Consider the following 24,729-nt stretch of genomic DNA (forward strand, 5'->3'; position numbering starts at 1 on the left):
TTTTTTTGGTGGGGTTGAAATGATGGGATTTTTTTAAAAAATTGCTTGATTGTTTGTTGGGCTTTCTTTAGTCTCTCAAGTGTGTTTCAGAAGCAAAAGAATCCTGAAACCAAATGACAAAACCATACTGACAAGATTTACATTCACAAATGTAAATATATATATGAGATATTGCCRTTTTCTGATATTTCATGATACTTTTTTTTTCTCCTTTTTGGAAACCCATACTATTTAAAATGGAATTGTGGTATATGATGTCTTGTAAATGTTTTATGCTGGATGGTAGTGGTCAAAGAAAAAAAATGTCAGTTGCTAGTTAAAATATTCTTCAAAATTAATTTAATGGAATGATGAAAGTATTTATCTATACAGTATTGAAGAATTTATCCTTAATTCCTTTTTTGTACATTAGTTATTCCACAATGAAAGGGGCAAAATACAACAACAATAATCACAATTTATCTKAAGTTTTTATTTGAATTTATGCATTGGTGTAGTAGTATTTCACTTTATTGGCATTAGGCGTGTGTTAGTATTTCACTGTTCTTAACCAAAGTTATTCAGAAAATCTGAAAGTCTAATTTTATGAGGTCTTTCTTTCTTTGCCATAAGGACATATGACAGARTGAACAAGAAAGCTGCCCAGTTTAAGTGTTACTTTCACATACTCTTTCTCCAGATTGCTATATGAAGCTGTACATAATATAAACACATATTCTTGTCTCTAGTTAGTCACATTATAGTTAATGACCATATGGTCATTATGGTATAAGATCTACTGTCTGTTGTATTTATATTCCTCAAGCATATTGTTCCTTCAACTTCACAGTGTGTTAAACTATTTCAAAGGGAAAAAAATCCTTTCCCTCTTGTTTCTGGTTGTCCTATCAAGTGTAACCTTGGACCCTTATAGAGCAATTAGACCAGCCTCTATCCCCTCCTTTGTAATGAGGTTTCTTGCATTTCTGAGTCTATAACCCTTTAGTCTTCCCTAATGGGACATCATTATTCTGAAAGAAACAATGTAAATGTAAATGAATATTCTCATTAACGAGTCACAGAGAAACCTTTAGTGGTAGCGCTGTGGTAATTCTGCTTGTTATTTCTCTGGTATTCCATGCAGATTTTTTTTTTTTATAATTCATTATTAGTATTCAAAATTACTTCTTCTTTAATTCTGCATGTCTTTCATAATCCGGTGTTCCAACTAGTTCAACCATGTCCTTGTTTTATTCTCCAGGAACCACCTGTGAAACGTTCAAGGTCTCTGTCCCCAAAGAGCTCTTTTAGAGAGTCAGAGGAGCTAAGGAAGATTAAAATAGCTGAAAGGAAGATTGAAAACTTAGAGAAGACATTACAGCTAAAGGTGAACATTAAATAAAAATAAATAAAAAGCCTGCTAGCTATAAGCTTGCATAGATAAAGATATGCCAAAACACACAGACATTTTAAAAATTATAAATACACATATTGCTGTGGACAATAACTGACGATAATACAGAGCACTCTCCTTTAATTTACCTTTTYGCTTTGCTGTATGAGTAATCCTGCGGTCCTGTGAAAGCTTAATTGAGCTGTCATCAATAACATGTACTTGTTAAATATATTTTCAAAGTTCGTATTTGAGAATATATATTCTGAGAAATAGATGTGTTCATTTGAAGTAAATCAGAAAGTACAAACACTGAAAGTACAAAGAATTTTTTTTCTGTACAATAAGTTCATATTTTAAAATGCTGAAATCAGTTGCTTGAAACAATTGACCCCTAGAAATCATAGAYGTTATGGCTCAGTTAGTTGCTGTTCTAATAAATGTTGTTTAAAATACCTAATAACAATCCCCCTTGCTCCACCCCTTCACAGAAAATCTTAATTGAGTGTGTTTTACAATTTCTCATTTTGTCCCTGTTTCACATAATTTTATAGCTCTTTTTTTGTTGGTTTGGTATTTTACTACAGAAATATAGTACCTTTTGAACAAACTATTGGTTTAAAATTGCATCTCAGAATGCAAAACCCATACCCTGAGTCAAATTTTCTTAAACATTTAAAATTCATCCTCTCCTCCCTCTTCTCCTTCTCTTTCTTCTYCTTCTTTCCTGTTTTCCTTGCTTATCTTTATTAAGTTAAGGAATTTGAAAGATGTTTTCAAGTATGTGTAGCCTAAAGTAGAACTAGTTATATTGTACATGTTGTGATAAATATTAGGAAAATGAAAAAATTTGGGAGSTCCATCAACCACAGTGATAAGTCAGTTTTAGAAAAAACTGTAAATGGGAGTTATATTTTAGCACATGGCACCGTTCATATACTTGAGAGAGTTTAATACGTTGTCCTAACACATATAGAGTATACAAACAGGAAAGATTAGAGTATACACTTTCTAGAGTATACAAACAGGAAAGATTTCAAATTCAGTCTTCTAGGTCGTCTTGCTCCTGGGAGACAGAAAATTATTTTTTTCTTGCTGTTGAAAAATCTAAGGCATGTTCCACCAGCTAAACCTGAGAACTGGCCTTTGTGAGGCTTCCTGTTTGTTACTCTTACATGGCCTGCCAGACACTGATGCTAGATTATTTTGGAACTGTGGCCTGCAGCTGCTTTGCCCTTTGCCCTGCAGCCAAACTCACATGGCAGTGTGTATGGTTGTYGCCTTAAAAGATGGAGAGCTCCACATTTCTTCTGGAAGAGGAGTGAAGGGAAGCTGGTAGAGAAGAACTCTTCCTGCATAACCTCATATAATAATTTGTAGCATTCATGATACTGTCTTTACTTATCTTCTTTTTAATCTTAAGGTATAATTTAGAAATCTGTGCAGCTTCGTGATGTTGCAGTTGTGGGATCTCTATCATAGACATCCATGATATCTTTAAAGGCTARATTCTAATCTCCCCTTGAAACTGAACACATGAACTCCTTGTATTTTCTCTTGAAATCTACTTGGCTTCTTTTGCAAATGCTTTAATGTGTTGAAAGGAAGCCATAGAGGCCCAGGTCAACATAATCAACATTGTTGTAGAACTACTTTCAATGAGGCTACTGCCACCATGACAACGAACTRAGCTGTCATAGAGTTAACATCAAATATTTGTGTTGCTATTCTGTGATTTCTTCATATTGGCCTTCTCTCAGGGACTGTTTGCCACAAAGAAAAATGAATTTGACCAACATTTTCAAAATGGGTCCTTGATTGTTGCTTCTTCAAACAAAATGTTGACTATATGATTACTTGAAATGCCCTTGCTCAGAACAATGGTTGCTCTTGCAATACACATACTGATGATGAATATCTGGAGCATGGAATTGTGACTTTATACATTAGTTCTTTGGAAAAAATGATAACAGTAATAATAAAAAAAGAACAGCTCTATTTGTGGGGTTTTCAGGAACAGGAATGCCTGAGTCAGTATTACAAAGGTGCAGAAAAGGTCAAGGCCCAGTTCATAGGTTTTTCCAGTTCTCTCAGCTGACTCATTTCTGAAGAAGAAAACTTGGCTCTAACTATCTTTGTTGCTAATATAAATGGGGTGATTATATAAATTCAGCATTTTTATACAGAATTGGCTTTGTTTCTGGACATACTAAAAAGTAACAGAACATGCCTGATTGCACCCTTGTTTATAGAAGAGAACATCAAAATAAATTAAAGTATTTTTTTGGTTTTAAATGAATTATCAAGCTACTACTTAGAATGCTCCAAACTATAAGTTATTCAGTYTACTGTTGGTCTTTAAGAAGTGGGTAAAATTTTGGCTGTTTAAAGTCCATCTTCTCCTGTATTGCTCTTSTTGTAGCCTAGAGGAGATAATCCCGGCTTTAACTGGCGGGATGTCAAAACCAAGAGGAGCTAGTCCTGTTCCATGTATAGTGTTTGAATGCTGAAAATAAATTAATATTGTGGTTTATCTATGTAGCTGTGAAAGAAGCTGTTTTTGTAGTGATTAGGTGCCTCAGTTCTTGTAAGCCTAAGAATAGTAGTCAAATAATTTAATTAGTGTCATTTTCTAAATTTTGTTTTTAATGTAAGAGGTCAATTTCAACTAAAATTTGAATTATTTGTTAGAATCTTTCACATTGTCTGAGCTGCCTGCCAAAAAAAAAAAAACCATTAAAAAGGCTTTTTTCCCACAGGCAGTTGGGCTTTTCCTCCTGCGATTGTGCTTGGTGTTACTGTTTTCATTATTGCATGGGAAGTACTGTAGGGACAATGTACAGCTGTAGAATAATCTGGAGGTCGAGCCCTGCTAGAGATGGTTGTTCTGTCCTACTTCTGTAAATATATGGAAAACTGTTTACAAGACAATTTAGTTTTTGAATGTAACATAATTCAGTCAGAGACGGATCTAACAGATTATCTAAATTTCAGTGTATATTTAAAGTCATGAAGTGCTTAATTCAATAGAGAGAGTGATGAGGGCAGTTAATTGTCTAATTTCTATTTCTGCAAGAGCAGAGCAAGTGATAAGAGGAGGCAATAACTGTAACAGAATGGATAATAGAACAGGTAAGCAATAATGAAAAATGTAGATTCATAAATAGGAAAGGCCAAATTCTACAGCTGGTTGCATCTCTGAAAGGGCACTGACACTAATAAGCTTCTGAGGATTTATGCTGAAGATGTTGTTTTCCAGTACCCTGCCAGACTTGACCAGTTTTTGCTAGCAATATCAAACAATCTCAGAACAGTTGTTTCATGAACTTCTCTTGAAAATACAGCATCTATAATTGGATTCTTATGAAAATTTCCTCTTGTAGTGCCAAGCAAAGCTTGGTAAATATCTCTATCTATATTGTTAGTCTAGGATTTATATTGCTATTTATGTAATTGCTTTTAATGTCATTGTGATATTTACATGAGTCACTTAAAAACAGTCAAAAGTACTTTTTAAACAGTTCTAAATTTATAAATGTATTTTGTTTAGAGGTTGTTTCTGAAAAAAACTACCACCATCACTTTGAGAAGCTGTTTAATGGTAGGGTTACTTTGGACCTSTTTGTGTTCCTAAATCTTCTGTTTGTGTTGCCTGGGTCACTTCCAGAAAACTTCTGGAATTTTCTGTGTGATGCTATTTGAAATTTTAGYTGGTATTTTTCAACTTTGTGCATCATGAAAGCTGGGCTACATTTGATAAAGTCAAGCTGAAGTTTAGGTACTTCGTAGTTAGCAGTACTCTAGAAATGCTTGCCATGTTTTTATAGTGGGATTTAATTTTTATTGTTAACACCTCYGACTATTGGTCTATATTATATACTGACTAATGCTGAAAAGCCCTCTTGTATAAAAGCAGTAAATACTTGCAGATAAAGARTTGTGATTTAGTTAGTTCTGTAATTGCTCTACAAGCAGAACTCCCATTGAACTGAAAATGAAGCTCTGATGGCAGATTTTGCTATAGCATAATGAATTCTTTGCGAGTGAATTCTTTACTKGTGTATGCCAGAGTCTGACTTGCTTTATGCTGCGAAAATCTTCTTWTACTGTTAATTTTTTTTCCAGAGCACTATGTTGTCATTTATAAAAGTCCATTTTGAAACTTACATGTTGTTATCCTGTAATATAAATCAAAGTGTATTTTACTTCCTGTTCTGTACATTTTTTCTGTATGGTTTCTATTATATAAAAGCTATTGTAAAAGTTGTTTTTATTTCTTCTTTGCTGCATTACTAGAGGACAGAGTCGGGGTGTTGCAGGTGCATATATTTTTACAGAAACAATATGTGAGGAAATCCTGAAGCAATTAATTTTTTTMTTTTACATGGCCAGTATTTCCCTTGAAAATATTTAGATCAGTTTTTCATTGGCAAAAAGAATAGAAAAGTAATTTCTATAAAAAGACAATGCCAACAACCCTTTTTCAGTCTCCCATGTTTTTAAATGAATTAGGCCAATRTATTCACCAGATGAAAGCTGATGTTTTGGTAGTAATTTTTTTCAAAATTTTAGCAGCATGTAAATCATATTTAAGTGAATTGCTAATTCAGCAAATATTTTCAAATTTTGGTAATAAGAAAACTTTGACCTCAAGGTCTGTGGTTCCTGCTCTTTCTATTTAAATTTCTAAGTCTCTTAGTAGCTGCTAAAAGAGAACTTTTGTTTCATGTGAACTTTGTCTCTTACACTTTGTCCAACTCTAATTTTGTTTTTCTGATATCATAGTCTCGAGAATCTTATGAGCTAAGAGCAGCCTATGGAAGACATGAAGAGAGGCTGCAGATGTTACAGACCAACTACAGAGCACTAAAAGAGCAATTAAAGCAGTGGGAAGAGGGTGATAGCAGGTAAGTTACAAAGCTCATTAAAAACATTTTCCTTACACAAGAAATCTGTATTAGAAGTAATGCACAGGTATTCAAAAGAGAGTTTGATTTGAAGGATGGAGCTACTATATGGTGATCAAGACTATCCTTTGTTAAAGAAGAATACATGGCTTACACCTATATGAGAAAAATTTAAACGTAAAAGAAATAAATTGAGCTGACACCTTAACTTATTTAGGATCTAATTGTTWGTCTGAGTACTGGACAAAGGTTTGCTGGAGCTGCTTACTTATGTTTGTCTAATTCCTCACTAAATTATTTTGTTGACTGTGTGTGTTTTTAATTTTCTGTAGCACAACAATAGCTTATTATGTTTCAAATACTATTAAAAATATTTTATTCATTAAAATATAGAAGTCATATTCTCTTTAACATTTAGTGATTCCAATATTAACTAAAGCTAAAATCTCCTTCCAAATAGGGGAAAAATATGTACATGAAAGCAGGGTATTTTCATCTGTTAAACTTTTTTTTTTAAATGATTTTTCATAATTTTACCAAAAAATGCAGTAATATATCTTTATTAATGGAAAGAAGAAAAGCTTTGCCACATAAAATTTGCATAATGAACATTCTATATATCAATCAATCTCCCTTAGGTTCTATACAGAACAGTGAAAATTTTATGCAGAAATTATTTTCTTTTTAAGTCCTTAGCAGGMAGAATTTTTCATAAACAGATGTAATTGGAGGTATGAAAACATTTCTTGCTATTCCAGTTATCAAATAATGCTTTTTTTTCAGCACCTGTTTCAAGAAAGTATTTTCTTGTTGTGGATTTAGCACAGGGCTTTAGTATGCACCTACAGCTCAATGAGCACATGTGTCTTTTGCCAAAATTTTTTTTTGCAGTTAGCACAATACTGACTAACCTTGACACATTCTTTGCAACTCTTTCTGAACAAAGAGTCACAGAAAATGCTGCAAAACTGGTAGCTGTTCAGAGTCTGGGGTGACATAAAGCATCCTACTGCGAATGATAAACTCTCCCTCATGTATAAGTAATGCTACGGCCTATCTTAGTAGATTTGCATTGCTTTGAAATAGTAGCATTTACTTAGAAGTGGTTAGTCTTTTAAAAAGGAAAAATAAAAGTGTATGTAAACAACGGTAAAGTACCAAATTGCTACAGGCATTGGTGGTAGCACAGGAGCATTTTTAAAAATACCGAAACATAATGAAAAATAGATTTGTTTAAATTATAATAAAAAATATTATTTATTTAGGAAAAATGTGGAATTTTTTTTTTCCTCTAGTTCAGTGTTTTAAATTTAATGCAATCTGGAAGTGACTAAGGGATGAAAGTTACTACATTTAATGAAATTATTTCATTCTATGTCTATAGCGAACAGGTGTTCATGTCCACTGAGACACAAAGGCTAAAAAGATAAAAGAATTGAACTAGATAAAGACAGTGAAATCTCAAACTTGATATACAGTGAAGCACTGGATGTTCTGGTTCTGATAGCTGAAAAAAAAAAGTGAAAGAAAAGGGATGGAGACAAAGGTGACATCTGATTCTGTTTAAATTAAATGACAYCAGCTTGTGTTATGGCAGGAATGTATTTGGGGAAAGTAGGTATTCAGGAAAATATTATTCTAAATCTTCACTTAGTYGTTTGATTTTTTTCATCTCTATGTAAGATGATCTGAAAATAAGTGGGTTTTGATAATTTTTATCATCAGAATAGAACCACCATAAGAGGTCTGWTTTTCATTTTTAATACTCTTAAACAAAGGGAAGTAGACAAGACACAAATAAAAGCAGTCTCTAACAATAAGATTCTGTTATTTTGGTATCTCAAAAAGCTACATAGTGCTGCTGTAATATGAATTGTACGTTAAGAACTCAGTATTGGGTGCTTATGTGGCATTTCAGATCCTCTGTAAGTGATGGAGGACCCCATTCTCCTTATTCTTCATAGATTAGTRTCTGTTATTGAGATGGCAGCTGGTGGGACCTAATCCACCAGTCASTATACATACAACTTGCACTGATGTACGTGATTGCAAAGATGATGGGGGCCTCAGGAGGTTACCACATTCTCTAAGAGTTTATTTCAATCCCCAGTAGGAATTTAGATTACAGAGTTTAAAATCCATTTAATAAAGTTTTAATATTTTTAACTGTTTTTTARTACAGTTTTATCTTTGGCATTATTAAAACATAGAAAAATATTTTAATTACAGAAAAATGGTTAAATATTTTTATTTTATTTTTCTGTGCTTCAAAAGTCAATATGCTTTATCTTAATACTGATTATTAATGATTAATGATCTTGTCCATAGATAGTTAATTCTTTTATTAAACCCTAAAACAACAGTTTGATTTAGCGCGGGCATTAGTTGCAACTTTCAGATTGGCTTGCTGGGTCATTAGGGGACCTGATTGCTCTCCTTTTATTTTCAAGAGATTGTGTGATGGTTTTAACCTCTTATTTCCCATGCCAGTATTTTAAGTAATGTTGACAGAATGTGGGTGACAGTATTCTGCCGCATGTCACCTGGGAGGCATGGTGTCATACTAGCCTAATATCTGTCTGAAACTATGTGATTGAACTTCTCTTTCTTACCACAGTTAAGGTTTCATGCCTCAGAATGTATGCCTCATACAAAATTTAGATTAACTGGATGTTCTACTTGGAAATTTGTATTTTCTGAAAAAAAAGGATGTTTTTATTCTGGTTGTCCTAAAACATGTAGATATTTGAAAACAAACAACCTTTTTTTACTCATAAACAGGCTTGAAAGCAGTAAAAGCAGATGTCAGCATACAGACTTCTGTCAGCTTTGTCAAGTAGATCCTGATGCAGTGTGGAATGAAATGGCTTTTTTTAAAAGGGAGCACAAAAAGCTTTTGATTGAGAAGTGAGTTTATTTCTTAAATGGTGTTTAAGTAAGGAAACCTATTAGTTTTTTCTGAAATATTTTACAGGCCATATGAGAGGAATTCCTTGCAAAACTGGTATAAAAACATCTACTACTGAAAGCAGAAAAGGAAAACATCAGCTCTTTTTTTTTTCTTCTTCCTTCTCTCTCCCCCTTAAATCAGTGACAAGTTACAAGTTTGCTAGAACTAACAGAAACTGTATTCCATGATCTAGGGATTGTGTTAATTAATGTGGCTCTCATCTGTTGGAGGTGTCGCTCTTCATTAGCCTGTATTTTACACACTGCCGTGCTTCATTTTTGGAATGAGGTGGTGAGGGGATAACCTAGCCAGCCATCCTTGTTTGATCTCTGTGATACATACGCAATGCAGAATGCCTCAGCTCTCTTGGTTCCCTGCCCTGTCCTGCTAATCCCAGCTGAGCTCATTATGGTGTAGCCTTGCTGCTACTCCTGGAGCCAGAGCTGTCCAAGCTAATTACTGGTAGCAGCAGAGCTGCCTGTTAAGGGTCTGGTGTGGATCTGCTAACATGGTCCTTGGTAGTGACCTGCAAAAAGCACGAGGGAGTTGCTCTCTTTCTTGCTGTGCACAGCCTGTCCTTTGGGTTTAGTGCTGATCCCTTCACACAGCTCTTTCAGCTGTACTAAGTGTAAAACTTGGTGAAGGAAACTCTTACTTTAGAAAACATACAGTTTGCTGCTTTGATCTCATAATTCATAGGCTATTACACTCAGCCAGGCAAAGTAAAAAAATGTCCTTTTATACTAGACAAAAGGAAGTTAGTATGGTATAATTAGCCCTTTGCTGCTATTTAACACTTTCTGTAAGTCATGATGATTTTTTGTATTAATTTAAGAATCAAGACATCATAGAAAGTTTTATTCAGACTTTGTTTTTGTCAGCATTAAAGAAAATGTGTTTTCCCGATGGGTCACAATGTAAACCCATTTTGTGGCAGTACCATGAAGGCTGCTATCACAGAATTTCAACAGCAGCAAATTGTTTTGTACTATATAAGTCCTTGTGTTGACCGTAAGGTCCCTTGGTGTATTATAGACAATATTGCCAGTAGCTGTGTTACATGGAGTATTCTTATATCTTCCAGTTAAAATTGTATGCCTGTTATTGTCACTTTGTTGTCATATCTTTGTTTGCTGTTTTGAGGGGCTGTAACAACAAATTACCACGTGCAATTATTTTTTTGGTTTTCTTTTTTTTATTTTTATGTAGTAAAGAACACTTCCTTGCCATATGTATAATTGCATACATGTAATTCTCCTTCCATCACTAATGAACAGATTCACCACAGGCTACAGTAACTCAAGAGCAATAACATAAGCCTCATTTTTCACACAAAGCCATACAGGAGTGATTGCTTATGTATCGTGCAGACCCTGAAGGTTGGTACTGTTGGACTGCTTTTTTTGAGTTCAGTGTGCAGTCACATTTATGGAAACACCCTTATGTCTGGTATGTTGCAGCTCATTGACCTTGACTGGACTGTGGTGAGGTGGCATGAGCAAACAGTTGAGCTCTTCAAAATACAGAATTTATAAGACAAAATGGGTTCATAAAATTCCACATAGTAAGTACTTCGTAAGAAGGCAGTGCAGCATTGTGTTCATTAGGTTGAATACCTCTTGTGGGCATAGGTGCTGTTTGCTCCTTATGGGCAGTGTCACTTACTGTTCGTTGAAGTAAGGAAGAAATGAATACATAACTGCAGGGTTTATAGCTGTTTTTCTCTAGTAATGATGGCCTTTAATTTGTTGAAGCTGGTCACTATTTCAGGATCTGATTTCATATTCTTTAGAAAGTCAGTACTAAATTTATTGTACTTTTTAGATCTGTGGATAGGGCTTCATTATATTACATCTATTCTCTTTTAAACTCTGTGGATAAAAGCTACGATCGGTGGAGTTATACCAGTTACTTACATGTGTAATTTTACAAGCAGTAAAATCACTTACCTTTTTTTGTGAATGCACTTATTTCGATAGATGGTATTGATTGCTATCTTAAGTTGGTGTAGAATATACATAAATGAAAACCAATGCAGCATTGCTTAAAGAAAAGTGTCTATGTAGGGATTTTATTTTGGTTTAAACAGTTTCAGCTTAAAATATGTATAATTTTTTCTCTGACTAGGCCAAAAATTGAGTGTTCGGAAAATAGGATTATTTGTTGTTGCTTGCTTATATATTTGATCTGTAAGAAAGATTTTATCTCCGATCTTCTGAAGTGTAGAGCATTGATGTAAAATGTCTTTAATATGCATGTACATTGATCTGAAAATAAATGGATAATAAATACAGTATAGGGTAAAGCCAGGGAGACCCCATTGATGAAGGTCCTAGGCTCCAAAGTTGTCATCACCAACATTAGCACACTGTAAACATACTGTGTGTAAGTAACGAAATCTGTTTCAAGTCAGGAAAAATGAATGTTACTTAGGAAGTCACTTGTTCTGATGGTGCCTAATTCCAAATCCTGTTGAAACTGGTGGAAATACTTTATTTCAGCCGTTGCTTTCTGCCAGGTCCTTTCTTTTAGAAAGTGTTGTTCTCAACCCAGGCAAGGTTTCCTATGACTTTCATGTAAGCATTAAACAAACACCTTTCAAATTGGACATTAACACATAAAAAATGTAAGGTTTAGGACTCAAGTTTTAGTATTTCTTTTAAAAAATAAATGAAGTTGTCTATTTTTGTGAAGTTCAGAATGCCCAATGTAAGAGTTAATTTTTGGAGAGTGTTGATGTGGAATACCTTGCTACCTTTTTTTTGACATTTTGATTAGTAAAGCATGTACTTGTATTTGCAGTTAATGTTTCAGGGTCATGGGTTGCATTCTTTCCATGAATGATGTATAAATTTTAGCCATTTGTGCATATAAAAGGAATTATCTCTATATTATTACTATCCCAAGCTATATGAATAGAATATTATAATCAGTAAATTGGGATTATTCAGGGTTTGCTCAATGCTCTATTTGTATATTTTTCTTGMGTTTTCCAGTATTCCCCCTKAAATCAATGAATCACAAAATGAGTAGACTTGGAAGGGACCACAGTGAGTCATCTGGTCCAAGGTCCCTGCTCAAGCAGGTTCACCCTAGAGCACATTGCACAGGATTGTATCCAGATGGCTCTTGAATATTCCCAGTCAGAGAGATCCCACTACCTTTCTGAGCAATCTGTGCCAGTTCACAGTCACCTGCACGGTAAAGTTCTTCATCATGTTCAGCTGGATCTTCTGTGCATCAGTTTCTGCCTGTTGCCTCATCATGTCACATTGCTAAGAGCCTAGTAGCATCATCTGACACCCTCCCATCAGATACTGGCAGAAGTTGAGGAGATCCCTTGTCAACTGTCTCTTCTTGGGGCTGAGCAGGCCCAGCACCACCAGTCTTTCCTTGCACCAGAGATGCTTCTGTCCCTTAATTGTGTATTTAGCCCTCCACTGGTCCCACTCCAGAAGCCCCATGTCTCTTTTGTCCTGAGGAGCCCAGAACTGGACACAGCACTTCAGATGTGCCTCCCTAGGGCTGAGTAGAGGGGCAGGATCACCCCGGTGACCTGCTGGCAGTTCTCTTCCTAATGTACCCCAGGACACCACTGGCCTTCTTGGCCACCAGGACAAACTGCTGGTTCATAGACAGCTTGTTGTCCAGAAGGACTACCAGATCCCAGTCCATAGAACTGCTTCCTAGCACATCCAACTGGGATGAGGTGCTGCTTAATTGCTAACTGACTAATTTAAACTGCTTTGGCATTTCTGTGTCAAAACCTAATTTGTTGGAGCATAAAGATACCTTGCCCCTTTGGCCTTTAGGTACAGGCTTTGGAACTCTAATTGGAAATACTGTGCAATACTTACAATGTCTTTATTTTTTTTTTAATGTCTTTCATTCTGAATTTTTTGTAGAAGTTCTTGTAATAGTTACCCGCAGTATTTAATTATTTGACTTGGAATGTTCTTCAACATTAGACATGATGATGTAAATCATCATTTTCGCAGTTCACTGGAAATTTGTTATCTGTATGAGTGCTATGTAGTTGTGCATGTCATCCATTATAGGAAACATCCTCTGAGTCTTAAAGTGTGTGGAATCTCTACAAGCTTGATAGTGTCCTTCCTCTGCTATAGCAGCTATTTACTAAATGTTTCTGATACACTTGCTTTTTTTYTTCTTTTTTATGAAAAGAAGACCTCATAGTTTCTCCTTTCCTTATTACCGTAGAGTCAAAGCATCTGTTGTGTAGCTGGCATACTGGTATATGACCAAGCAGTTGACAGGAGCCTATCTTAGTACCAGCAACACCATGTGATGCTTGGTACCTTTTCTAGTTGTCAGAATGGGCATGATGGAGGAAATCTAAATTAAGTGTGCTGGAATGCTGGCAATAAGAAACACAAATCTAGGCTTTATTAGTTCCTCTGCTTCTTGAATGTGCCTTTCTTATCCCCCTCCTTTTTTATCCTGAAACCCTGAAATAATGCAGTTTTGATAGTCTTGACTGTCTCAGGCTGTAGGAAATACCTGCTCACKAAATACTTTTTTAAATCGGTGGTGTTTTGTGCAACATCCAAATACCACACAGTAGTTTTTTCCTTTTTTACACTCAATAGATACATCATGTACCAGATTAATTAAAAGTAAATTCATGCTACGTCARTGTTAAAAAGCATCACCTACAGCATATAGCCCTTCTGCCTTATGTTTTTTCTCTGTAAAGTAATCTTTCTRGTTCTCTGTTTTAGGAATACTGGGACGTAGCAGACATCTTACTGCAAATTACTCAAATCTAATAGGTCTGAGCCTTTGTTTACTTCCTTCTGCAATTAGTAATTTTATAGTACAAAGGTATATATAGTTAAAGCGATAGTGTGTATGTGTTTGCTTAGGTTTTGGATAGATAAAAATATGAAATACCACTTTTCATTTTACAGAATGCAATTGCAGCCTAAGTTCTGCAGCTAGTGTTGTGACTCTTCTGAGGGTTTTGACAAAGTGCGTGCTTACTGGCTGAACTGAGCACTGGTCAGTGAAAATGATGGTCAGGCTCAAGTGTGAGAATGTGAAAGAGTACATTGCAAATAATTTAAAATGTAAGAAGCCAGCAGCATTTGGTGTATTGCAGGGTAGGGTTTCTAAAAGATATTTTAAAGAACCGAAGTCATAACTGTAAATGCCACATGAACTCATGGAGGGGCTTTTACATGATTAACTAAATGGTCCTCTTTGTGAAGAAAATAAGTTTTTTTTCCTAGCAAGATTCCAGTAGCATTTTCACAAGACCCTATGTCAGCTGTTTTACAGTGAGTGGGATCTGTCAGAGGTGATGAGTTTAATGCTTTTAATTGTTTAGCTTGTCTCTGGAACATTTCTTACCTGTGTCCACCAGATTTCCTGCATCCTACCTAACAAACAAATTTCAGGACTTAGTGGTTTTTTWATAACAGCTGGGTTAGTGTTTGTCCTTTGTTCCTTCATATTTAATCAGACTTTTCATGTCTGCTGAGATTTGTACTTCAGTACCTTCTCATATATGATGGACTTGTGTCATATTGAAAACATGCAGTCATGCTGCTGAATGGTTTTTTTTTTTCATAATACAGAAGCAGAGACAGGCAGAATTAAAGTTGCATTAATGATAAAATTTGGGCATTGTCAGAGACAAGGATAGAAGAGAGATGGTGAAGGAAGGTAAGGACTCTCTGTTAGCTTCCCTTTGTATTGCTTGCACAGAGCTATTGTATTGCTTGATTTGCTGTTAGGTCAGAGTGATTCTTAGATTATTTGGTTTAGAAATGATTTGTTGTATTGTTGGTAAGCACACTGCCTGCTTACCAGAGCTGTCTTTTTCATATCTGTCTGGCCTAGACAAAAGGTCTTCAGCATTTAGATGGAAACATCTGATTTATTAGTCTACAGATATGTATGCATGTATAAAAATATAGAAGTACTAAGTGTGTCATGTTAAACTGTATCAAATATTCATAGAAGAAGCCTGTGAACCTACAATCCGTAGCACCAAAGCATGCTAATTGCTAGTGACATGTCAGACTGCTATATTAAGAGAATAAGGAGTGAGTAATGAAAGCAGGTTTCTCTACAGTATCTGCCTTGAAGTTCTGGGAATTCTGATAAAGGTAGCAGTGCCTGGAATTTTAGCAGAAATTTTTTCTGGCAAGATAAATTTAGTATACAGTGCTATTTTTGCACTTTCCTTTAATTGTACTGATTTTGGAAAGGAAATCACAAATTTTTGTGATTCCATGGATCTCAGCTTTGATAATACCATAAGGAACTTTAACAACTGAATTTTGCATAAATGAAGAGCCATTTATTTCAAAGAGTGCAAGTAATATTTTACAATGAAAGTTAACTAACATAGTTTATGTTCTCTTGCTTTATCTTTTGAACTCTTTCCTAAAGTGTACCTTTCTGTAATTCTAGAAAGTCAGATGTGGTGCTAAGTGGATGTTCATTRTGGCCCAGCATGATCTTTGTCATTAACAGTTTAGCTCTCTTTTGTTGCGTGAGGCAGAATATACATATACATGCAAAAGTTTAACCTATGTTAATGCTTTTGGATATTTTTCTAATTTCTAACCAATTCAGAATGCATTTTCTAAGAAGTATTGTTTTATTTGCTTTTTTAAAGGATAATCATATGAGAATAAATATGGAATCATCAAAATTACCCTAAACCCCAAATATTTCATTGGAAGAAATAAATTAAGAAATTTATTTGCATCTTTACTTTGCATTATTGGAAACGAACTCCATACTAACAGCAGGCTGTAGGCAAGAGATTTAAGTGTGTTCATATGAGGTTTATATAAAGGTAGGAGGACTGCTACAACAACAAAATTCTCTTGATATTCATATAATGGAGGATGTAGCCTTGTACTGTTAGCTTCTCTGATTTATGTGGATGACAGTGGTATGCCAGTCTTGGCCCTTGAGGTTGAACGGCAGGTAAACACCATTTATGTGGCTGTTCTGATCGTCTTATTTTAAAGGAAAAACTGCAATTGAAATAATAAATGTAATTCACACAATGTAGCATTCAGGTTTTCTTTAAATGCCTCTAGATAAATAAGATGGATTTTGTGCTGCAGTGAAACTAAAAGATTACCAAGTGGTAGATAAAATGTTAGGCATGGGTTTCTACAATCCTTTTGCAAACTAAAGGTTATACTGCATGGTGAAACTATCACAGTCACTGGTGCTTCTTCGGCTTTGAAGTGACGATTAATTTGAAATATATCTAAAAACTCACTCTTGACAACTATGACACTATTCACTTTTTTGTTATGTGAACAGGCATTGGTCGGTTGAGGGGGGAGTTGCTTTTATCCTTTTTTTTTCTCCTGAATGTGGGTTGTAAATCAGACAGACTTTACTTAGCACCAACGGATATCTCTTCCTGCAATTTTCATCCATCCTATGAGTGACTGAATTGGGAAACAAGAATGATAAAGACATATTTCTGGGAAGTGAATGCATGAGTAAGATAGATATCTCAAAGACTCTAGGTAGTCAAATACTTCATTTCCTTGGTTAATTAAGACTATACATTTGTTAGTGTAAACTGTAAGTTTACAGTCTTTTTCCTGTAAAGGAATTCCAGTAAATCAATCTGGATAGTGTGAATGATCACAAAATGGGAATAATGCTTGTACTTTTTGCTTTGCTCTTACCTTGGCAGTTATCCCCAGACATATGTAATGGCTTTTGCKCTCTCGCACAGACGATATCAAACACCTGCTCCCAGGTTTGCTCTCAGTTCCCAAGGCTGTCAGTTGACACATAAATATACATACCCATGAAACGAGCATATTTTGCACTTACTGCAGGCAAATGTACTTGAATCATAATGCTGTAGGAACAAAGTGACAAATTTCTGTCAGAGTAGTATTTCGCTGTAAAAGTTGGATGAAGTTTTTGCCTGGCTCGGTTCTCCTCACTTGAAATAATTTTGGAATAGTAGAAATTTAAAATAAAGGTTTGYATTATGACATATCAGACCTAATTTATGACAACTCCTTCCAATATTTTCTGTATGGGTCTTTTAGAAAAGTATGCGTTATGTGCATACTGGTTCTTTTTAGTTTTACTGAGCAGAATTTTTACCCTTCTTAAGACTAAAGAACAGAAAGTACAATTCAGCTTTGCTTACCTAGATGTTTCTGTGTTGATGTGCTGTCTTTCTTCTCAAGCACCTTTCTGTTCTGAGTGGAAGAAGCCAGCTGCTTCTGCTGTCCTGTTTTCCTTGCAAGGATTATTAGTCTATTTAACTTAAGCTTTGGATAAGAAAAAGATTTGTTGACGCTATGTTGACCTGGTGTCTAAAATTTACTGTTTTGGTCGTGGTATAAACAATGCTGCTGTCCCATTTTAAGGACTGTGATAAAGAGCATGCAAAGCTTTCTTAGCAATCCTTTTCTCACTGATTTTCTTCTTAATTTGGCTTTCCAGTCTTTAGCAGTCTTCCATGACCCTGGAGGAAAACATTTGAAAAGGCAATAGTTAACCTCATGGACTCAGAGGAAGGCTTCCCTGACTGCAGCAGCTCCTGGACTAGCCCYGCGGTATCTGTCCACACCAGCAACAATATGCATTAGGAGATTGTGGTTGGTTGTGCTTATTTCTCCAAAGAGCCATCCTGCTGCAGTCTTTACAACATGTAATCCTTGGGAAGGAGTCGGTTTCCTCAGTGGGTTATTCCATCTTATGTATTCAGCTCTATTAGAAATTAGATTCTCTGCATGGTTTTATTTTCCAGATAAAATTCCCTGGGACAAATGGGAAAAATGTCTTATTGTTTGTTTGGATGTTTATTTTAGACTGCCATGAGCCCGCTCTCTTAATTCCTTTTATCTTTATGCAGGGGAGTATAGAAGTCTCCAGCTTGTCTTACCTGTGAATGCTGAAAGCTGCTGATGTGCAATGGCTGACTAACGGGATGTGAATTACTCAGGAGGCAATTGTTTGCTAGAGGACTAACTAGAGTCTTCTGGCAATGGGTTAACCCAGGGTCAGCAACTCTATAGGGAAGGAGCCCTTTAAACTCCTAAGTGCAGAGAGAAAGTTTATGCTGTAGTTCAGACTGTCTTTCTAAATTACCTTTTCTTTAATGCATCGAGGCCCAAGTGCGCATGTGTGTATGTACCTTAGATTTGGAGCTGTGTGAGGGCTCCTGATGGTATCTTTAGAACTGCTGACAATTAAAAATGATGAGTACTAGGATATTTTGTTCTAGCAAGGAGGTGTATTTTGCAGAAGCTCTGCTTACATGCAGATGGTGGGAGCATTTCTCCTATTCTAGTAACTTGATAAGTAAGCAACTGCTACAAAAAAATTCTTGCTGATGCCTAGCTATAATCTAAAAGAAATGGGAATTAATTCTTTTAGCATAACTGATTTTATAGCACAATTTTTAATACACTACCTCTTCCTATATTCCAAATGGTAGTATTAAAAATAACTAAAAAATGGAGGAGTAATCAAAAGTATTACATTAYGAAAAATAAGAGTCCAGAATATTATATGATACTGCAAACTGCAGATTTTGTAGTTGTGTGTCAAGATCAGTACCTGGAAAAATGCATGCAATACCACCACAAACTATTATCTGAATAGATTTGATCTCTTTTGATTTCTGAATATCCTTGTTTTAATACTGCCAACTGAGACTGTTGCTATCATTGTTGGGGAATAGAATGGAAGCATTCATACATCAAAGATGCTGCACGCTTTTCTGCTCCTGATGGTGYGTTTTCTGTATGTGTTACAAGTAAGAAGAATTACCTTTTTTTATGAAATTATTTGTAGTAAACAAAGGATTTTGAGGTTGTTTTCAAGATGTAAAAACACTTGATTAGAATTCTGACCTGCCATATTAGAAGATTCTGATTGTCTTCTAGGAAATGCTGGTAGATTCTTGCTGATTTAGGGTGCTGATTCTTCTTATATCAAGGACTCAGTTGGAAGTTGTTCTCTGTCAGCCTAGTCTAAGACATCTAGGACGGCTGCTGCCTTGTTTCTTGTCAACAGAGCAATCTTTAAAAATACTTCCAAGTAGATTACATTATCAGAAGGTCAGCTAGTTTTGGAAGTAGATAAGAAGATGCTTATTGTTGACAAAGACTCACTGAAGAACCAGAATAAAATCTACCAGATATACTTACAASCAGCATAACCTCTTTTTGCAGCAGACTCAAGGCCATCAAGCAGTTTCAGGCATGCATAAAGCTGAAAAGCAGTACACTGGTTTCTAGGTTTTGTATGGCTTTAAGTCATTTTTCTCTCATCTGATGGGCTATCATTTAAACTTGGCAAAGCTGCTACAAAATACAATGTGAGTGTAAATAAGAGCAAGACATTTTTTCTGGAAGAAGTCATAAATTCTGGACCTTTTTCAGTCTGCTAGTTTTTATTACTCTTTCAACTACACTGCAAAACCAATCTTTTTTTTTCCTATCTTTTTAAAAGCCAAGAAGTCTATGTGGGAGCTGAACAGTTTTTTCAAAGACCATTTTCAGTTCATCTAGTAGAACAGACATAGGATTAGTGTACTCCTAAAATTAAAAATWGCAGTCATGTCTGTCACTCATAGCACGTAACTTTCATTATTGGCAAATGTGGTATGGTACTGTAAATTTTCAGGGTACGTTTTCCAGTTATGCAGTCTTCTTTAGGACTCTCTAAACCTTGATTATAAAGTAATCAGGACTGTAAATACTCCCGCAGTGCAATGAGAAAAGAATTGTTTGATAGGATTTGAAAGTGTTTTATACCTTTTCTGTTTAAAAAACYAAACCATGGTGATCAAAATAAACCTATGAAAAAAATGCATCCAGATACAGGCCAAGTGCTAATTGCAAAACATTGCAAGTTTTTAGAAGTGGCTCACTGTGTTAGTATTATCATTGCAAATTTGAGTTCAGATTTAGAGTTTAAAGAAACTTTAGAAAAGTTAAACTCAGTGGTTACTTACTATCTTTTGATCTGAGTTGTTGATATATTTTCCTGGTAATGAATTTCCTTTGCCAGACATTATTTATGTATACAGCTAGAAGGTGCTTTGTGTGAATTTACAGAGACAATTCTGAACAATTTTTATATTGCTTTTAAAACACATTCAAATTTAGTTAGGTTTTATTTCTATTTTTTTTTTCAATCAATTTATTAATGAATAAGAGCTTATTTAGAAAATTCTAGCTTTTCAACACTCTGCACATTTTACCCTACTCCCCATATGAAAAAAAATTGTGTAAGTTGTCAAAATAGTTCATAATATTTGCTAAACACTTGTGCAAAGTTTATATCTGGCATCTGTCTATTGAATTATATCCCAGGAACTTTCCTGTTTAAAAGTTGAATTTAATAATAGATCGAATGCAGAGCAGAAATGTGACAGAGACAAATGCAGTAGTAGCCTTTGACTTTGCCAAGACAAAAAGTGTGAAGATGTGAATTTATGAGGTGGAAGTGATCAATTAATACTCACACTTAGGATGCTCTGTCTTTTCTCTTGACCTGCATATTTTCATTGTATTCAAATCCCACTGTTCATTCTTGAATTATAGTTCAGAGGCTTAACTTCTCTGAGTCTAGACAACAAACGTTTTTCCAGAGAAAAGTTTTCTGTTTTCCTGTTGTGATAGCCATAGACTGTTCAGAGTTCTGCATTGCTGTATGTATTTCAATGTAGAACCTCAGTGGTTTTGTGACGTTGTTTAAGGTTTGCTTAGCAACACTTGGGTACCTACAAGCAGGACATTCTTCCATTTGTGCAGGGGTTTCATCTCCAAATGAACTTAAAATGCGTAGAAGTTTGAGGAGTTTTAATATTGTTTAGTAGACATAATGGTGAGATTGTGTTYATGAGATGCTGACAGAAATAGCACAAAAACTTAAATACAGCCATGCAACCAGAGAATTTTAAAATTTCARTTTTAAAAAAGACAGAAAATTTGTTTTCCTCAAAAAAATGCTGATTTATAAATTTCATACACTGCATTTATTTCCTTGATCAAGCAGAAAGATACATAGTATGAAGAAGAGAAGCACTCTGCTTGTCTCCTGATAMGTTGTCATTAGGAGGCTTGTGAAAGGGTAAACTGAAAGCACCCTCTGTGTTTGATGTTACTTCTTGCAAAAGCAGACCATTTCCTGTTTCCAAATTTTTGTAGGTTTATGCTTCTCCTGCAGTTCCTTAATATACTTTCTGCTGAATTTCCCTCCTGGGAAAAAAAGTTGTCCTCAAATACTTGTGTCACTTAGTACTATAACTGGAAGTAGGAAAGTTACTTAACCTGCAATATAAACTTATAATTTCTGCCACTTCATTTAGTAACTACTGGACTTGTTAGGAGAAAAAGATATTTGATATCAGGTGCCAAAAGTTTTTGAAATAATTGTAAAATGTGAAATCCATAAAAAAAATCCTAAAATAAAGAAAAGTTGTATAAACACAGCTAAATGGATATTAACATAAGGCATTTCTTGCCTAGTCTTGAAACTTCGTCAACTCTCAGTGTTTCTGCTGTCAAAAGACTGAGAAGACAAATAGCAATATTCAAAGGTTTAATTTCAATTTCCATGCCTTAAATCTTTAATCAGCTTAGGAACACTTTAGATAGAAACTAGTTTTCCACCATTGAAATACCTTAAAAGATTCCATCTCTCAGCCTCAGTTTGTGCCTTTGTTTCAGATGAAATAAACATGGTTCCCTTTGCTCAGCACTTGCTAAATCAAACTCAAGTTTTTCAGTGTTCAGAGAAATCCCCTTTCACTTAGGATCAAAACCTGGTACACTTCTTCTTTCCATTGTTTGATGTGTCAATTGAAAGTGAACGATGCAAAAAGCGATGCAGTAAATCCAGTGAGGATATGCTTAAGATAATTACAGCAAATATTAGCTTGATCTGCTAAAATGGTGTTGGAACCTCCTGCTCATGAACCTGAAACTTGACATTGTTGTTCTGACTCTATAGTTCCAGTAGGTTAGTATTCTTCATTGCCCCATGTAGAACTTWTTTTTAATCCTTTGAGTTGAAGGATTCTTTTACCCTCAGTAAATGAGGGAAGCATCTCATGTTACTAGAATCTGTGGAGCTGGATCACCAGTCTCTTCAGATACCTAATCTGCTATGTAAAACAATTATATGTGAATAACTTAAAATTCTGTTGGAGTTTCACTTTCAGGTGAAAAAACTCATGAAATTATTTATCTTCAGACTCATTATTTCTTGAGGTAGAGGGAGGGAGAAATTCAGAAAAATAAATAAATTCTTACCTATTTAGTTGGCATATCTGTTTGAGACAGTGAGGGAGATAATGGTGTGAATGAAAGACTAGAAAGTAAGTATTTTCTTTCATCCCTGCTTTTTGCGCTGTGTTCTTTCAGCGTAAGTATTTTCTTTCAGTGTTGAATTATACTTCAGCACTTTTCTGTGACTTCTTCTTGAGTTCCTCAGAGTCCCTTCTTCTTGCTTTGAAAGTTCTTACTTGAACCTTCTGTGGTACTTCTTCCAGCTGATCCTTTTCACTCACTGTTCTCGAGAAATGTAGCAATTATAGAGGTTCTGCAAAGAGCTGTGCTCTTCAGGAAGACCACTCTTGTAGCAAAGAGTACAGGCTACAGCGCTTTTGTGGTTAATTTTAGAGAACTGGACTGGATGTGTATTTCTTGTTATAATGCATATACAGGTGCTTTTATTTATTGATTTTGTACAAGTTCTAGCTAGAGTAGTTTAAATGTTTTGTTTTATGATGTCTTTTTTCAGATTAAAAAAAAAAGTATAAGTAGAAATCAGTATAGTATCTGGTTCCAAATCAGTAAAACACTTAGAAATTTGCTCAATGCAAACATATTGGCCTTGATCAGCCTAATATTTGTGTTCAAAACTTAAAAAAATTAGTGAACACAAGATTATCAGGATTCAGATGTTAGAAATAATATAAGAAAGCAGCTAACTAATTAGTATAGATGATAGGATAGGACAACAGTACTTGGTTCAGAAAGGGAGGTTATATCTGTGTCAGCTTCCCAGGATTAAGAAAATTGAACTCCGGGTGTAGGGAGCAGTCCTCCCAGTGACATGCAGATTATTCAGTTTGTTGTCATGTAACATGTATGATTTTCTATATATAAGGCATTTTATATGGTTGKCCACAAAGAGCATAACTCTTGAGAAAGGACAGCTCACCAGGATAAATTGAGTCTCTTGAGACAAGAATGAAATGTGAGACCTGCTTTCCAGCTGATATGATTATGTCCTCTTGTATCAAGAATGGTCCTGCAGTAAAGGAATCCCTCTAAGGATAGAAGGAAGAGAGTGTTGGTAGTGGATGTTTATCTTTCATCCTGTCATAAAATATATGCCTAAACTCTGGCCATTGTGGTACCCCCTTGCTGGATTTAATCTACTTAGGTCAGTGTCTTTCTTGGAGGAGCCTAAAACAAGAGCGGCACATGCCATCTCTGAAGTGCTAAATAGAATCAGTTCTGTGAATTGACTGACTCTTGCCAGCCAGCATGTCATAGCCTTCACCACAAAGGCATGTCACTGCTAATGTTTGACATTATTGGTCCAAAGGACATAATTTTTTTTCTACAAAGCTGCTCTTGAGCAAATTAGTCTTCTAGCATGTCCTCTTTCAAGAAGTTATTCTAATAACTTTGCCTTAAGTGAACTTCATAAAGTTCCCATCAGCCTTTTTTTTTTTCCTTCCTMTGAAATCTCTGTGAAAGGTGTTCCAGCCCTCTACTTAGCCCTCAGTTGCTTCCCTCAGTGTTGCATCATTTGTGAACTTGCTGTGAGGCACTCTAGCACATCTTTGAGGTTGTTAATAAAGATAGTAAACAGTATTGGCTTTGTAATGTATCCCTGAGGAATGCTTATAATTGCTAGTTCCCAATTGTACTCCACATGACAGATCATCACCCCTTCAACCTAACAGTCCAGCCAATTTTCYGGACACCTTATCCAATTTTCAATTCAGATCTCAACTCTTTAGCAATAAGGAGATGAGAGACCATCTCAAATACCTTGCCAAATTCAAGGTATATGCTCTTRCCTGCTTTTCCTTTTCTCTTACAGATGCAGTGAGGTTTAGTAAAGGTAGGTTTTTCCTTAGTAAGTCTATGCTAGTTGTGTTTGATCACTTTGTCTGTTAGGTGACTGGACATCATTTCCAGGATGATTTGTTCTGTAACTTTGCTAGGCAAAGAGGGAAGGCTTGTATTTGGTTTATGTGATTATTTTTGTTTGTTTAAATTATTTTAAATACTRTCAGAAGAGAGTGGACCAAGTCAATGGGCCATGGGATAGTCTCTTTCCAGAAAGGAAACTGCATAAAAATGAAGCAACTGGTCAAAAAAATCTCCAACCCCTAATACTAGAACAAGCAGTACAGAAATGTTTGGAGACTGTTAAGAATGGTATTGTAGCTGAAACCCACCTGAAATATGTGCTATGATTTTAAAAACAAAAAAAAA

The 24,729-nt window shown here is 35.3% G+C and overlaps 1 protein-coding gene across 4 annotated transcripts in view; it reads left to right on the forward strand.

The window, feature by feature from the left end:
* CNTLN (centlein) overlaps nucleotides 1–24,729 on the forward strand; it is a 180,488-nt gene that overhangs the window by 79,215 nt on the left and 76,544 nt on the right. For 3 of the 4 annotated variants that reach the window (XM_057373456.1, XM_057373457.1, XM_057373459.1), the window contains 2 exons: nucleotides 1,241–1,366; nucleotides 6,158–6,279. In XM_057373456.1, coding sequence (XP_057229439.1) covers nucleotides 1,241–1,366; nucleotides 6,158–6,279 — 248 coding nt within the window. The remainder of the gene's footprint in view (nucleotides 1–1,240; nucleotides 1,367–6,157; nucleotides 6,280–24,729) is intronic. The other variant, XM_057373458.1, reaches the window with a different exon arrangement.

The sequence above is a fragment of the Malurus melanocephalus genome, unplaced genomic scaffold, assembly GCF_030028575.1.
Source record: "Malurus melanocephalus ecotype Western Australia unplaced genomic scaffold, MMel_1.1 scaffold_198, whole genome shotgun sequence".
In the NCBI taxonomy this organism is placed as follows: domain Eukaryota; kingdom Metazoa; phylum Chordata; class Aves; order Passeriformes; family Maluridae; genus Malurus; species Malurus melanocephalus.